This window comes from Epinephelus lanceolatus, chromosome 3 (genome assembly GCF_041903045.1).
Source record: "Epinephelus lanceolatus isolate andai-2023 chromosome 3, ASM4190304v1, whole genome shotgun sequence".
Lineage (NCBI taxonomy): Eukaryota > Metazoa > Chordata > Actinopteri > Perciformes > Serranidae > Epinephelus > Epinephelus lanceolatus.
This window is the reverse complement of record NC_135736.1, coordinates 20,613,401-20,629,021: the sequence shown is the minus strand read 5'-3', so window position 1 is coordinate 20,629,021 and position 15,621 is coordinate 20,613,401. Positions and strand designations below refer to the sequence as shown.

Sequence of the window (15,621 nt, the reverse complement as noted above, 5' to 3'; positions counted from 1 at the left end):
GCCAATGGAGCAATTTAGGGTTCAGTTTCTTGCTCAAGAATACTTTGACATGCAGACTGGAGGAGCCGGAGATCGAACCCTTGATCTCCAGATTAGTGGACAATCCGCTCTACTACTGAGTCGCAGCCGTCCAGCAACAATTAACAACTGCACAGTTCTGATCACCGAAGCAAGACACAGGAACAGATCTGCTATTATTATTACTCTCTGGTGTATTTTATTATCATTACTCATTTCTCAGATAAATACAGTATCAAGCATCTCCAATATTAAAATGTCTTTAAAACAGCCGGTTTACTCAAATTGCAAAATCACATAGTTTCCACTTATCTCTAGTGGCATCTAGCCCTGCACATAGTCTTGGATTTACCTGTTTAAGTTTTGAAATATTCACCTTTGAAACTTTTGCTGCCAGCCTTATCTGATGGACGTTTCACAAATCGATATAACACTTAACAGCAACTTATCTTGTAACAATGTTCTTGGTTAGGAGTGTTAGAGGTGGACATCTCAAAACTTCAGCACATTCCACTTAAACAGTCTACGAGGACAGATACAAGTGTGGTTAAGCAGGAAAACTATGTTGCTATTGCTATTTGAGTGAACCCAACCCTTTAAACTGTAAAATAAAATTAGCATTCAAGTCATGATCTATTGAGTAGTAAACATTCTTAAAACTGTTTGTTGAGCATGATTGCAGTGTTCATTGTCATCATTCATCATCATCATCATTCTTCTATAAAACCAGTTAAGGCATTCTGATTGGCTTAGTGATTGGCAACTCATCACCAGTCCCTTTCATAAGGCTCCCTGTACGGTATGCCTATAAGACTAAATACATCTTTCTCTGTCAGTGTAGGTAAGGGAGTGCCGCCATGCACCTTGACACTACCCTGTCGCACCACATCTTTGTTCAGCGAGTGCTCCGATAAGCTCATGTGTTTTGTCTTTGCCAGGGCTCTCATTGAACGGTTGAAGTGTGCTGACCCGGTGAAATACATGATGGCACATGCAAACTCATTGTGGGGCACAACAATGATGTCCAGCCGGCGATGGCGGTGGCCGGGTCCCGGCAAACGGCACACACCCATGTATTTCTTCTGCTCGCCATTCTCCTCGTGGCTCACCAGGTCGTCTGTTAAAAAGCCTTAGAAATAAACAGTTGGGTTGTTTAAGGTTTCACTTCAAGAAAACAAACCTGCGAATAAGACATGAGAAAATCCTTAACAGCTAAGGAAGAAGGAGCTTACCACTGTCATGGAGGATCTGTAACACTTTGCTGAAAACCCCCTTGTGGGATTTGCCATCAGGGTGAGATATAAGTACATCAACATCTCCACATGTGGCCTTTCCCCGACGGTAGGAGCCACATGCCATCGCCACCAGGCCTGGGTCTATTGCATGGGTCGCGTCCTTCAGCTACACCCAAAAGAGAGACAAAATATAGGCTGTCATCTATCTGAGAGTGATGAGGGGTTTTTTTGGTTTTGTTTTTTATCTTTGGCTTCTCAATAATAGAAAAGCACAGTGTTTATTTTGTATGTTCTCTTGTATTCCCCATGCCACTGGCAAACAAGTAAGCTCTTACCTGTCTGCAGCCAAATACTGGGAGGTAGGCTTTCTAAAGCATCACATATTATTTTGACAAGCCTGAGGGAGTACACATGCTTTAGTCATCTATTTAACGTGCACTTTCTATCTGGCAGCTTTGAAGGAAAAAGAAAATCCAAGTAATACAATATGAAAACAACTAGCGTTGTACTCAACGCTCTGGAGTGAACAGGTATCTGGCTAACTTAAGATGCAGCTACTTTTTTGAGTTTCAAGAGTTAGTTTTCCCCTTTGGGATGCTCCACTTTGTGAGAACACAGTCTGCTTTTCCCATTATCAACCAGTCAAGGAAAGCTGACACAAACTTTTTCCTACCTCAAGCTTACTGCTTCCAAATTACTGAAGGTTAGAGGGAGAATCTTTTTCAGAGATATCTCACCTCTTTGTTCTTGACTTAACATATTAAAGTGGTGAAAGATGCAGTCATCATCACAGAATCATACATGGCAAATGAAGACGCATTACCACTTTCTCTATGGCTGCTGCTTCTTCTCTGGGCATGCGATCCAGAAAGTCGTCGTAGTGCTTGAGTCCTATTTTCTGAGTGCTGGTCAGGTGGGCTTTTGTGCGGATGTCCTCCAGTGTGCGGAATCCCTGGAAGACAAATAACATTTTAAAGAAATTCTTCAAAGAATACAGACTGCTGTATATTAGACAGTTGCCTTCTGTTTCCTTCTTTCCTTAGTTATCAACCTAATTAGGAGTAAAAAAAAATTACCCCACAGTGTTACTTCTACTCCTTACAGATTCTGATGAATGCAATGCATAATATAACAAATATTTTATGTTGAAGATCAGCTGTAGAGATGTCTGTCTTCTCACTAACAGAGTGGAACTAGATGGCACTGAGCCTGTGGTGCTAAAAGCGCCAAAAAAGTACATTTGAAAAACTCAACAGCAATGTCTCTTTCCAGAAATTATGACCCGCTTACTCAGAATAATCTGCAGACCTTGTTGTGAGCAGTTCAAGTAGGAACTATTTTCTTCCTACTAACCTACACCTGCATCACTGTGCAGAAGGAAGAGTGCATCTACTCATGGACAAGAGGTTCGTGCTCGAGATGTAAATATTAATGGCGTCCTCCTCGGCTGAGCTATAACATTAGCTAGCTCAGTGGTGCTAGGTAAGCTAGAGGCAGATTCACGCTATACTTCTGCCCAGTGGTGCAATTGGAGGATGTAGTTCAGTAGAGAGAAAATAGTTCCTACATGAAACTGCTCACAACAAGGTCTGTGGATTATCTTGAGTAACCAGGTCATGATTTCTGAAAAGAGACATTGCTGTTGAGTTTACGACCAATATTTCCAACACAAGGCACTTCACACCAAAACAATCTAGATTGATAAATAGCACTAGAGGTAAGAGGAAAAGTATGTATTTTTGACGTGGGGGTGTACTGTCCCTTTAAATTTGGTTTTTAAAGAGTTATATAAGAGTTAGATGAGAGGGTCTTTTTACAGTTTGGAAATAAACTTGTCCATGCTCTCTGGCGGATAAACTATGTATGGAAGACACTATTTCTTAGTAACCTGCCTTTCTGCAAGTCCTTGTTACTTATCAAACAATGTACACCTAAACACCAATATCTACGCAATAAACTGATATCAGTACTATATCAGCCCGGCGGATTTATCAGCACAGCTTTTATCCAGAGTTTCAATCTGGACCAATCTGGACTGTATTTCTATTATCTGTTACTACCCGCAGTTATCTTTTCACCAAGCTGTTAATTGTACTTTGATATGAGTAGCCTACGGGTAAATAAAACCTGTTACCTGAAATATTCTAATTTAATGTGTGTCTTTGTGTCTTACCTGTTGGTACCACAGCTGTGCAGTTTTAGCTCCTGCTCCCCAGATGTTAGTAAAAAGCTCCAACACTGGCACAGCCTCCCCGATGTGATCTAGCTTCCGCAGGTGACCGCTCTCCATGATCTCATCAATTTTGTCGGCCATGCTTTTTCCAATTCCCGGGATCAGACAAGCCTCCTACAACAAATTAATAAAGGTTCTTATTCATACCCAAAATAATTTGTATATTTGCCTGTCATGCAACAAAAAGTACTTGATACAGTATATCCAACAAACATACACATTACTGACACTACCAACAACATAATATTAAAGGCATACTGTGCAGGATTGTTGGTTAGTGTAAACCCAATCACCAGCGAAAGTAAAAGTAAAAGCCAACTCCAGACTGACTGTTTGGTGTTTCGCTTCACTACATTTGCATTAGTTTACCTTTTATATAAAGCCCTGAGCTCACATGAGCGCTGTTAGGGTACACACCCATAAACGTCCCGAGCAAAGAAAATAAGAAAAGCCAGGCAGAGGGCAGAGTTTCTGCAAAATAATACACCGCCACACACTTCCAGTGGGTCATAAGTGATGACTGAGAGGCATTACTTCTATATGAGTCTATATTTTTTTTTGGAAAATCCTGCATGGTATGTCTTCTGCAAGCATCTGCATTAGCCTACCTGATATGAGGTAACAGGCTTGTGGTAACTCTTCAGCGCGTTGACAGCTTTGGAGTAGCCCAGCGCCCTCCACTTGTCCCCCTGGTGTGTGTAGGCCTTGGCCAGCACTTCCAGTTTGTCTGTGATGTGTTTGTTGAAGTTGTTATTTTTGGACTGAGAGGACTGGGCACAGACCCACTTCCCTGAGACCACCTTCTGAGCAGTGGCGTCTGAACCGGGGTCGAGGCTGGGGCCTGGAGTCTGCTCTTTGGGGTGCTGGCCAGTGATGAGAGCTTCCAGGTCATTCTGAGAGACCCCATCTTCATCTCCTTGCACTTCCTCTTTGGTGTCTTGGAATGTCTGATAGTGAAATGGAATGTTAAACTATAATAACAATCCAACGCACACAGACTTGTTGTTTTCATGTGTTCAAGGTCTAGCTTCTGTTTTCCTATTGTGCCAAGTGATTAGTGACTGAAAGTCTGCAGAACCTGTAAAACCTGTAAACATGACCTGGAAACCTACCGTGTCTATGGTCTCGTCTTGCTTGGTTTGATCAGGCAGAGGCTCTACAATAGTTTCTACAGCAGGCTTGACACTCGGCAACTCCTCTTTAATGTTTTCATGCTGTGTTTCAGATTCCCTAAACGTGGAAAAAATGAAAAAACTTTGTAAGAGGACTGACTGAATCTTCTTACAAATATCTGCTGCCTCAATGTCCACACAGTTTTGTAAATACTTTAATTTTAAGGGGTAAATGTGACCTACAAGTGAAAAGTAGATAAATGTTGTTCACTATGGCTTACTTCTCTGTAGTGAACTAACGAGCACAAGTCTATGTATGTGATAAATTGGAAACATCATCAGATACACATAAGCATTCTGAAACAGTACTATTGGGTCACTTACCTCTTGGGTAAAAGAAGACTGTAGCTGTCAACATCCAGCAGTTGTTTCTCACTGATGCACAAACTCAACCACATGCATTTCACCAGATGGACTCCAGAGGGCATACAATCCACTTTCAGTAAACGCAGAGCCCTGTCGCTGTCCATGTTGTCATCCACAACAACATGAGTGACAATGGGACACAGTGAACTCTCTGTCTGTCCTCCATTCTGCTGAATTTGTCTTTGAAAGATCTGGCATCTGGCATTTCCTATTCCAGCAGGCAGGATGTACACTGTGATACCATTAAAAGTGTTTCCTGTGACAGAAGAGAAGAGCGCGTTACAATGAGCAAATATATTGCTTTTTCTGGCTTCTGCTTTTGTGTTTTTTTTCCTCGTGGTCTATGTCTTTTACGCAAGTTTAGAATTTCTTTTTAGGCCAATCATCCTAACTCTTCTCTCACACACACCTGTGACTTCACATTCGTCAGGTTTCTTCTTCACTGGGGGTGCATCCTTTTCCTGAAACACTTTGGCTCTTTTAACTTTGGGAAAAGCTTTCATAATCCCGTGACGAGGCTCCATCTTCTCTCTTGTAGGGGGGCACCAGTGGCCTGTGACATAGACAGCAGAATCATGATGCCCCCTGTCAATATATTCCTGAATATCTTTATATTATCTAATCTTATAAAACTAATACATTAATCTGTATGTAATTTATTATTATTTAAATGTTGAATCTGGTCATGGTAGAGGTTATTTTAATTACTTAAGAAAAATCTACATTAACAAAACAATATAACTGATAACATGACCATTTCTGTTGAAAGTAAAGTAGTAATCTGCAAGGACCTCAAATTTGTTTTAAGGTTACAGTACCAAAGTAAATGTAATTTGTGTCATGTCACCACTGCAATTTGATTGACGCCTTCATAGTATCAAATTTGGACACAGACTAGCAGGAAGTGGGAGCTGTTTGGGCTTGTCCTCAGTGTAAATAATATCCAGATAACATTAGCTGACACAGCAGTTAATTCTGCTTCGTAAAACAGGCTGAGAAATCTTTATGTGATATAACTATATACAAAAAATAACATACATTTAAAAAAGATATATAGTTAGTGATAGCTAACTCGCTTTAGCTTATTATAACGTTAGAACGAGGAAACGGTCGGTAATTAGACTGCTTTAACTTCTTTTTTCAGTCAATATTTAAATTAAGCTTTAGGTTATTTCAACATATCCGAATATAATTTAATATTTGAAGCATAAAACTCTTAAAAGTGTAATATTTTGGCTCTTACCCCTGTTCAGATGGAACCATACGTACACAAAACACGAAGAACCAAACCGGACAACATTCCGTTTAAATGTTTCACTTCCGGGTTATTATTTTATTATTTTATTTATTTTTTGTCTTTTTAGATGTAAATTGTATCTTATTATAAACTGACTGTACACAATACATCGAGTTTGCTTTTAATAACTTCTAGATTTATAAATTCGTGTTAATTCTAAAAATAATTTCCTAATTTAATACGTTTGTGACCTCGGTTGCTGTGGTTACGCTTTGAGTCCGGAAGTGGCTCTCTTCAACAGAAACAGCTTTAGAAACATGGCTGTGCAAAGCTGGAGTGATATCCTGAAATCGTCCAAGAAAACAGCTTTGATACACGATGGTGAGTAAGTTACAAAGAAGAGCAAGTTATTCAAATAGATAATAGATAGACAGCGTGAATAGTTGATCATTATTAGTATCATTTTGCCTGAATTAACTCAGACTGTTAGCTTCCCAGCTAACATTAGTATCACTAGGCAGCAAGCAGGTGGTACAACTGGTCCTTTAGCACATTATACATGTTGATTTAACAGAAATGGACGGTAAACCTCGCACATTAAAAGACGTTTAGATAATTTCTCAACAGCCTGTCGCCAGTTTCGCGCAATTTCTGTCTCAGAAAAAGAGGCACATTGTGACTCACTGCTCTCTGGGTGTCTTTACAGTCTAGTTAAGAGATTGTAAGATGTCTCTTATCAAGGAGTCTGGTTTACCTTTCTATTAGCATCTCTGCTGACTTTTTCACTGATCCCTGAAATAGTACCATTTATCTATTCTTAGTATTCTTAGTGGTTTCAGAATACAGAAATTATAGCTTTTTTATTTGGCCAAAAATTAATTAATATTGTAGTTTGCAAAATGAACAACATATTTAATATAATACTCACTATTCTAGCACCATCACATGTAATGTTACGTTAGCACTGACACCAGTTGATTTGTGTTAGAAACACATTATAGTATTTTGTTTTTGTTAGGTTTTTTGTTTGTTTTTGTCTAGTTTGTATAAAAAATATTTCCAAATTCCATATTAAGGAAAGAGGAAGATCCACTACCTCTTTACAGATGGAAAAGAAATGGCAGAGGAGTATGACTTACAAACAGATGAGCTCATCGGTAAGCAACAGGTCTTGAGGGTCACACAGCAGCATATAGCTTCTGGCATTTTGAATTTCAATGGCATACGTTTATGTGTCTTATCAAAATGTGTGATACTTTTCAGTACGAAAGTGGCGTAATAAAAGCACACTTGGAGCAAAGGGCCAATGGCAGGTAGAAGTTGGGGAGCCAATTGCGGGCCCTGTCACTTCTTTGGATTCGGATGTGATCAAGGAGAACTGCTCCAATGTGGGTTTCTTTTATGTTCTTTGTGACTGTGACTTTATAATTAGAATTTAACTGCTTCATTATCTGATGTGCATTTTTGTTTGTCTTAGTTCACTTTGATCCATTTTAAAGAAAAACTCCAGTAAATGTCATGTCTGTAAAATGGATTTGAATGCCTCTGCTTCCACAGCCTGTATTCATGCGTAAAGACACAAAGTCCAGCTTCCAGTGGCGAATCCGCAACCTCCCCTACCCCAAAGACGTCTTCAGCGTTTCTGTGGAGCCGTCTGAGAGATGCATCATCATAAAAACCTCCAACAAAAAGTAAATATGCATGAGAACACTGGGGTTCCCCTTCCATCTTTTCATTCACTTACCACACTTGTACACTTGTTGCATGTAATCCTTGTGTCCTCCCTATAGATGGCACTGTGCACAATGCATTCGCCTATACAGTGGCGTGACAAACCCATGACATCCTCTCTGTGTCTTCCCAGGTATTATAAGAAGTTCAGTGTTGCTGATTTAGATCGCAGTCAGCTGCCATTGGACAACTCCGCCCTCAGCTTCACTCACGCCAATAATACTTTAATTGTCAGTGTAAGTCCAACACAACAATTAAAATCACTGATGTTATGTTACCCAGTGTTTTAAATATAAAGATGTAAGCATTAAAGCTTGATTCTTTTTAACATGTTCTCACCTTAAATGTTGCGTGAAGGGAACCAAACCAGCAATCTGAATAGTTGCAAAAGTATCTTAAGAATATAATAATTTAAGTTTGTCTATTGAAGTATTTTATGCAGATCATGAGGATTAGATACAAGTCCAGAATTTGAACTCCATTTTTCTCTCTTTGCACCTGTCACTCTCCTAAGTTCATGACATTACAACAATATTTTTTATGCTTTTTATGCTTTATATCTTGCACGCTCTTCCAACATGATCACAGTGACGGATTTGCAGGAGGGAGATGGAGAGACTGTTGAAGTAATTATTTTTCTTCTCCCTTGTCCAGTACAAGAAACCTAAGGAGATCTTAACCCTTGAACAGGAGCTACTGAAGGAGCTGAAGAAACTGAAGGGGACCAGCGAAGGGGACGTCGACTGCAAGACTCAGTGAATTCCAACTGTGGGAGCGGGAGGATGATTCTGTGTTGCATTCAAAGCAGAACCTCGCTGCGTTATTTTCCAGTCACATGTGAGCCCTTGTTTATTTTTCTTTCATGGATCCCTTCATTGAGAAGACCTTTGCAAAGTGCCTTGTCAATGGTTTAAGGCTTCTAATTGTGTTTACTAATGAGATGGTTCATTTATTGTTAGAGTTGTTAGTGTTGAAAGTTGCTCTGCCATCTATATTTGATACAGACATATTCTGCAAAACATACTATGTGTGTTTTGATGTCTCATAAACAGATTTATTAAAATTGTAGCTGACCTGTGACATTATGAATGGAATTATGAAATGAAGTATTTACATAAAAAAGTTGATTTGTATCACAACAGTGTCTATTTTTGCTTCTTGTTACCAAACCTACTCTGGAGCAATTTTGATGGGGGTCACATAACCTACCACCCTCCTTTCATTGATGTCCTTGTAAAACACTCAAAACACACAATGCCTCATCCCTGTTCGTTCCGGGGTCACTGTTACGAGCACAACCCATTTGTGTTAACTGAATACCCTCATGTTCCTTGCATGTAGTGGGCCACCCTGAAAGCCATTACTGAAACTCTGGTGAACGAGTGAGCTAGTGTTACTGTTTCCCTTTACAACAGAGGGTCACTCTGACTCTGGGGTCCATGGCTAAAAACTACACACACAAGTTAGAAATAGGCGCAACTGCTCCAAATGGATTTGATATTATTGTCTTAACAGGGACAAATATAAAAATGATATTTCGTGTTTCTTGATTCTTGAGTTCTATGTATATATGACATGTAGAGAAGGAAAAGAATCGCACAGATCCTCGCTTCAGAATGGGGTATTTGTCTACTTTTTCGTTTTAAAAAAACACACTGTCCAGTCAGAAATACTTAGACAGTGGATAAAAAAATAACAGTGCTGTTTAAAAGAGACAATGCCATTTAAATATAGCTTGTTTTAACCGTGTGATTCCTTGCATTTTTTACCACTTGTCCAAACCCAGAGAGCAAGTGCAAAAAGCAGAGACAAAACCACAGGTCTCTCTCGCCATTGTGCTTTGTCTTCTTCCAGATGGAAAGAACAGGAATACAAGAAAACATTTTGAACCCAGTCTGTCCTGTTGTTTTGCAAATTCTTGTGCGAGACTTTTTTTTTTAAAACTCTTGACAAAAATGCATACTTGATCAGGTAGTGTTTGAGTGTTCGGTGTGTTAATACTGAATTCAGCTTGTAAGAGGTATTCGCTGTTGAATACCAAAGTATTCATTCTGAGGTCTTAATTTTCGTTTTTTAGTTTAATGCTTTACAATCTTCAGAGCTGGAGCTGCTGTCAAAACAAATTCCCGCGGGCAGCAAACACCGACTAACAAATTGGACATCCAGCTCATGCACTGTGAGAGCAGCCGAGTCCCTCTGTTCAGGGTCTTCTTCCTCCCCTGTCGTTTGGCCTCTGATGGTCATGCTCAACTGCTTCTGGGAAGAGGGTTTCTTTTCTGCCTCCCTTTCATTCCCGAATGCCTCTTCCCAGCCATTCCCCCTCTTTCAGCCGATGCCACATTTTGCCACACAGGCCCCGACGCTTTCTCTGCAACTCCCTCTCCACAAACCTCCCCCCCCTCTCCTCCAGCCCCTTACCCCTCCCTGTGTGACTGGCTTCTTTTTGATAACTGACCCCTCCTCGTGTTATTATTCGAACCCACTATTGTATAACATGCCCTTTTATATGAGGTTTCACAAAGGGCCCATTTGATCAGAGGGTTACGGTGTGCGATCGTGAGAAATGCAACTACATGGTGGTAACCTTTGTTTGGGCCAAAATGGTGGGCTGACCTCATCGCTTTTAATGCATAGCTCGGGCCATTCAGGCCCAAGTCTCACTTGCTGAGCACATTGAATTCAGTAGCCTGTCACAGATATTGCCCCTCAGTTATCTGGGTCTCCAGCTTGAAGAAGAAGAAGAAGAAGAAGAAAAGAAAAACAACAGTTTTTGGGGGCGACCAACAATGTATGCTAGCTTTCCGTCCCAAAACAACCACACAAGAGAAAAGCTGAGCAGCTTGTGAACAGATTCTTTAGTGGTTTTAATATACACTCTACAATAAATATTTCCATCATTTGACACAATTTACATTTTTACAGTAAAAATATATTCATATATGTAGAAAAAAACAGGTTAAAAATTCTCCAGAATGGCCTCCTAAAGGCAGGATAGCATGTCAACTGAGACTCAGATGCTGTAACCACAAGGAAATCCACAGATAGCTGCCGTGTCTAGCTTCATTGTATTCATTTCTCTTTTAAACATTCTTTGTTGCAGAGCTGGCTAACATCTAACCAGAGGTTTTCATTCATGAAAACATCATACTTTAAATGCCCCTCGATTTAATAAGTAAAAATCTGTCCTACAGTCTGTCTGAATTGAAAATAACTAGCAGATTAGATAGTCAATGGTTACATACAATCCAGTACAAAGAATTACACAAAGTCCACAAAATGAGGCAAAAAGTGTATGGGCACTTGACTGTAAAAGTTAATTTCTCTGAGAGCACTTGTTTCCCCTTGTAGTGGTTCTTCTGCGCTGGTTCATCCATAGTTCTCCCTCAGTGGTTTTAGTCCTCAGCGGCCCCCTGGGCGCTGGTGATGGGAATGTTTAGTCCGCTTGCTCAAAGGGTGTGCGGGGACACGCAGAGGAAGGACATCAAACGGTCTCCTCTCACTCAGCAAGTGCCCCCTGGGTAGACGCTTCATGAAGTGGGCCTCCCTCTGGTGCTGCTTGGTCTTGGAGGCCTTCCTCGGACGGCCCTTGCGTGTGAAAGCCATGTACCAGCCCTCGTACTTGGCGTTCTGCAGTGCCGTGTAGTTGTTTTCCAGAACAATCTCAGTGAAGATGCAGTCTTTGCCTCGTCCTTTCCGCTGGGAGAGAAAAAGAGAGGAGGGTGGGGAGAAGTTGAGGTATCTTGGACAATTTCCAGGAAGCAGAAACATCGTCTTCATTCCAAACAATCAAATACCCTTTGAAACCTTGAGAGGGCTGCGCAGACAAACTCAAAATCAAATTTGTTCTGGCTTCGAATGCGTCTCGACAATATGTTGCCATAAGCTGCAAATCTGGAATAACATTTCCAGGGAAGAAACAAACTTCAAGATGTTGCCGCAGTTATACGCAGCCACAAAGCTATGAATTCCAGATTACCTTGCCGATCAGCTTCCCCCTCTTGTTCATACATATGTAGTATCCTGTCTTCACCCCTTTAATGCGGACACGACTTCCAAAAGAGTCCGTCTCCACCTCCAGTTTAGCTGCACAGACAAAACACATCACAAGTAATGAGATGACACAGTTCTGACATAGTGCTGCAGACTCAGGTTATGAAGTTACAGTGCGTGAGACAAATGTATTCTCTACATATGATGGAGACTGTAATAAAGTGGAGTTACATCATGTCATCATTAAATGTCACTAAATGGTTTTCGATCATGAGCAGTGAGCCAGAATCACGAAGATGACATATAAATCCCCTCTTAACCCTTTTATGCTCCAGTAGCTGCCTTTAACAAAGCATGCAGGCCTTCCAAAATAGCACCAAATGATAGTGATTTTGCACGGCGCGATTGTTGTCGGACGTCTGTAAATGCTGTGCTGTGATGCAGTTCAGACTGGGGATAAAGGAGAGTGAGAATACTGTGGTCAGGGACACAGCCACAAGCACAGAGCAGCGGTCAGATTTGGGCCGCTTACAAGAGTGACACCCACTTAGAATGTGTAGCCAATGTGTGCATGACTGACTCCCTCTCCCTGTGTGTGTGTGTGTGTGTGTGTGTGTGTGTGTGTGTAGGCCGAGAAATTTAAAAGACAAAAGAGCACACAGGAGAGGAAAAGGTATAAAGTGAAGATGCTGACTTCACCGCTCCTTATAAATTGAGTCATACATTGAGTTGTAAAGCAATGAAAATTCCTCATAAAATAAGCCTCCAAAAAGCAGGCAGCAGCAGCAGGCACAGAGACGGGGATGGATGGTGGTGGCTGTGGTGGAAAGATGGCTAGACACACCAAAACCTTTTTGGTGACAGGATTTAAGTTTAAGACACTTTTTCCCCCTGGTTGCTGCACAGAGTCTCTCCCTCAAGTTCATCATAACAGGTGTCAAGGACTTTCTACGCTGGCAACACACTAGAGAAATAAATCATCTCCATAAGGCCATAAAAGATGGCAACACTGATGCCACTAACGATGTTTACAATTGCTACTCCTGTTTCTCCTGGCTCACACACTTTCCTACAGGCTGCCAAAGACGACAGAATTTATACGGCTTTTCAACACCGCCCCGCGCACCGTTGAATTTAAACAACTCCCGTGTTTGTAATGTGCATGTTTCCTTCTTTTATTGTCTTCCTGAGGTTTAAAAAAGCAGTGAATTGTAAGAAAAGATGGCCTTTAGCTGTCAGCAGGTTTGATAAATCTGGCTATAACACACCAGGGCTTCGAGTAAAGTTGCTTCATCATTTCAAAGACGATAAAAAGTTCTCTGCTTGAATATATTAGCACATGTGGACATTTGTTCGGCTATTTTTAATTGTAGTATTTTTAAATACGTCATTATAGGTGAGTTTTGCTAGGCTAAATGTATACAAGGTTATGAGAAGGTGTATTCTCGCGATATTTTGAGTATTTGTCTCGTAAATTGAGTAGGAACTGCCCCGCATGCTGCTTAAATTGATTCACAATTAAGTTTTGTTTTTTTTGTCATTTAAAGTGTGTTTTTTCTCCTCCCCAACACTCTTTTAATTTCCTACCGTGTACGGCTCCGTCGTCTCCGTTGGCGTTCACCCTCTTGTTGCCGAGGACTTGGACGTGTTTCCCGCTGGTGCGGCTGTACAGCTGGTAGGTCCGAGTCAACCTGCGGCTCATCCGGTCCGACAGCCGGCTCTGCTCGGTGACATGGTGCTTGAAATTCGGAGGGGACTGCACAGTGTTCTGTCGGACAATAGGAAACACATGTCACGAAATATGAATGAATTACTTTTTAATGTCGCAGTTTTTTTTCTTTTCTTTGCAACTCAGGAAAGCCTCAACAGTGTGCAGACTAAGACTTGCCAGTCAAACAGCCGAGGCCCAGGCCCACAGTTCATTATGTCATTCATCACATTTAAATAATACATCCAGCTTTTTTCTTCTTTCATTTATTTGTTCATCTTTTTTTTTTCTTTTTTTTGGAGAGACTATAAGTGGACCCTCGGGGATGACATTTCCCTCTGATAGGTTGCTTTTACCACCGATGATCTTTCACCCTTTCTTGACTTCTTCTCTTTTTTCTCTCATTTCAGCCGCTCTCCATCCACATGTGTTTTAACAATTACTTTTTAGGCTGGAGCTTACCTCTTTTCAAGATGTTTGAATTGTTGCCAATTGCCATAGCACTCATAATAAAATGTTTTCATTGTTATTGCAGCCTATTGCACATGCAGAGACGCACGGCGCCTGCATACCTGTTAACTTTTACCTACTTAATTATAGAATTTACGCAACATTAATGCTTTTTATTGAAGTGAAAATGTGAGTTACCTGTGCGTAAAAGCAAAGCGCCGTGAACTGAAGTAACCTGAAGGGAAAACAAAAAAAAAAAAATTAAAACCTGTTGCTTGAATTTGAGTCACACAGTCAGCTATATTATCTTGACCGCTCTTTACTTACAGATAACCTAACCTCGATGTTCTCAGCCTCATCTTGTAATAGTTCAAATATTGCTTCATGAATACTCCACTGATTCGCTGCTGGAAGCTCTCGGAAATAAAGTTCCTCCTGATGGGGATTTCAGATCGGTTTTATCCCCCTCTTGTGACACATAGAAGGTGATAGCCGTGACAATTAAGAGATCCAAAACTGTCAGGGTCCCATGCAGATACAGGATCAGCTCTCCTCTCTGCTGAAACATTTAAAAAAAAGTCCAGAAGGTTTAAAGGCGCTGCGGTGCCAATCCAACGTGAAAGTCCGGAGAGAAAGTGTCGCTGTCACCAAACTGCCTCCATCAAATCCGCTCCGTGTCAATCACTCTTTCAGTAATGAAGCTTTCAAGTCGAAATAAATCCTCTCTGACATCCTATGGCAGAGCAGTGGCGATTATTTTGAGTTTTACGCACGGATCTTTACGCATCAGCGGTTATAGATGCGCGCTGTGATTTTCCTGAAAATGAGTGGTTAAATAAATATTGAATGAATCCCACGAGCACCGACACGGCTTTATTGGTCAGCTGTGTTGTTACGGCAATGATGCCACAGCTGTCCCTCTATAAGATGCATAGATAGTAAAATCTCCAACGTCAAGCTTCCTCCCACACGTGTGTTTCTTGCGGTCGCCTCCAGTCCACATACAGCATCTGTCTCCCTCTACATTTAAATACTTTAACTTGCGGGAAAGTCAATATCCTCGGCGAGAGCAGGCGGAGCGTTCGAGCTGGAGCCAATTTGAAACTGAATACTTATTAAAACACTTTGCCTGCACCTATTTGCTCACAGATCCACAAATACAGAATCCATCAGTAAATTGAATGTATAGAATTAAACAAGATGAAAGAAAGACATATATTGTCTCTCATAAACAAAGGGGCTTATTTTTGAGTTTAACATGCAGGTTAAAAATCTAATATTTCAGTCTTCTAAAATGTTTTTAACTAAGCATTTATCCACAATCACACACATTATTCACGCACACGTCGTGATATTACTGCATCTTCATCCATGTAAAATCACACAGCACTTGATTTTCTATAAGCATAAATGTCCACATGGAAAAATTCCCTGGCATGTACTTAAGAAAATCTACAGTTACATTAACTTATTCCCTGACT

The 15,621-nt window shown here is 40.8% G+C and overlaps 3 protein-coding genes across 3 annotated transcripts; 1 reads left to right on the top strand and 2 right to left on the bottom strand.

Annotated features, from left to right (window-relative positions):
• Window positions 1–192: 192 nt before the first annotated feature.
• poll (polymerase (DNA directed), lambda) lies at window positions 193–6,318 on the bottom strand. Its single transcript, XM_033622908.2, has 9 exons — window positions 6,268–6,318; window positions 5,434–5,577; window positions 4,983–5,280; window positions 4,599–4,716; window positions 4,095–4,433; window positions 3,427–3,600; window positions 2,077–2,205; window positions 1,251–1,419; window positions 193–1,147 (listed from the first exon to the last, which is right to left on the bottom strand). The coding sequence occupies exons 2-9, from the start codon at window positions 5,546–5,548 to the stop codon at window positions 786–788; spliced, it is 1,704 nt and encodes a 567-aa protein (XP_033478799.2). The 5' UTR covers window positions 5,549–5,577; window positions 6,268–6,318; the 3' UTR covers window positions 193–785.
• A 227-nt stretch (window positions 6,319–6,545) lies between these two features.
• On the top strand, window positions 6,546–8,891 carry dpcd (deleted in primary ciliary dyskinesia homolog (mouse)). The gene is made up of 6 exons (XM_033622909.2): window positions 6,546–6,642; window positions 7,338–7,418; window positions 7,525–7,649; window positions 7,819–7,952; window positions 8,126–8,228; window positions 8,647–8,891. Exons 1-6 carry the CDS (start codon window positions 6,579–6,581, stop codon window positions 8,749–8,751), a joined length of 612 nt encoding a protein of 203 aa, XP_033478800.1. The 5' UTR covers window positions 6,546–6,578; the 3' UTR covers window positions 8,752–8,891.
• Window positions 8,892–10,860: 1,969 nt separating this feature from the next.
• On the bottom strand, window positions 10,861–15,220 carry fgf8b (fibroblast growth factor 8b). Its single transcript, XM_033624793.2, has 5 exons — window positions 14,468–15,220; window positions 14,339–14,375; window positions 13,570–13,750; window positions 11,969–12,075; window positions 10,861–11,688 (listed from the first exon to the last, which is right to left on the bottom strand). The coding sequence occupies exons 1-5, from the start codon at window positions 14,524–14,526 to the stop codon at window positions 11,392–11,394; spliced, it is 681 nt and encodes a 226-aa protein (XP_033480684.1). The 5' UTR covers window positions 14,527–15,220; the 3' UTR covers window positions 10,861–11,391.
• Window positions 15,221–15,621: the final 401 nt, after the last annotated feature.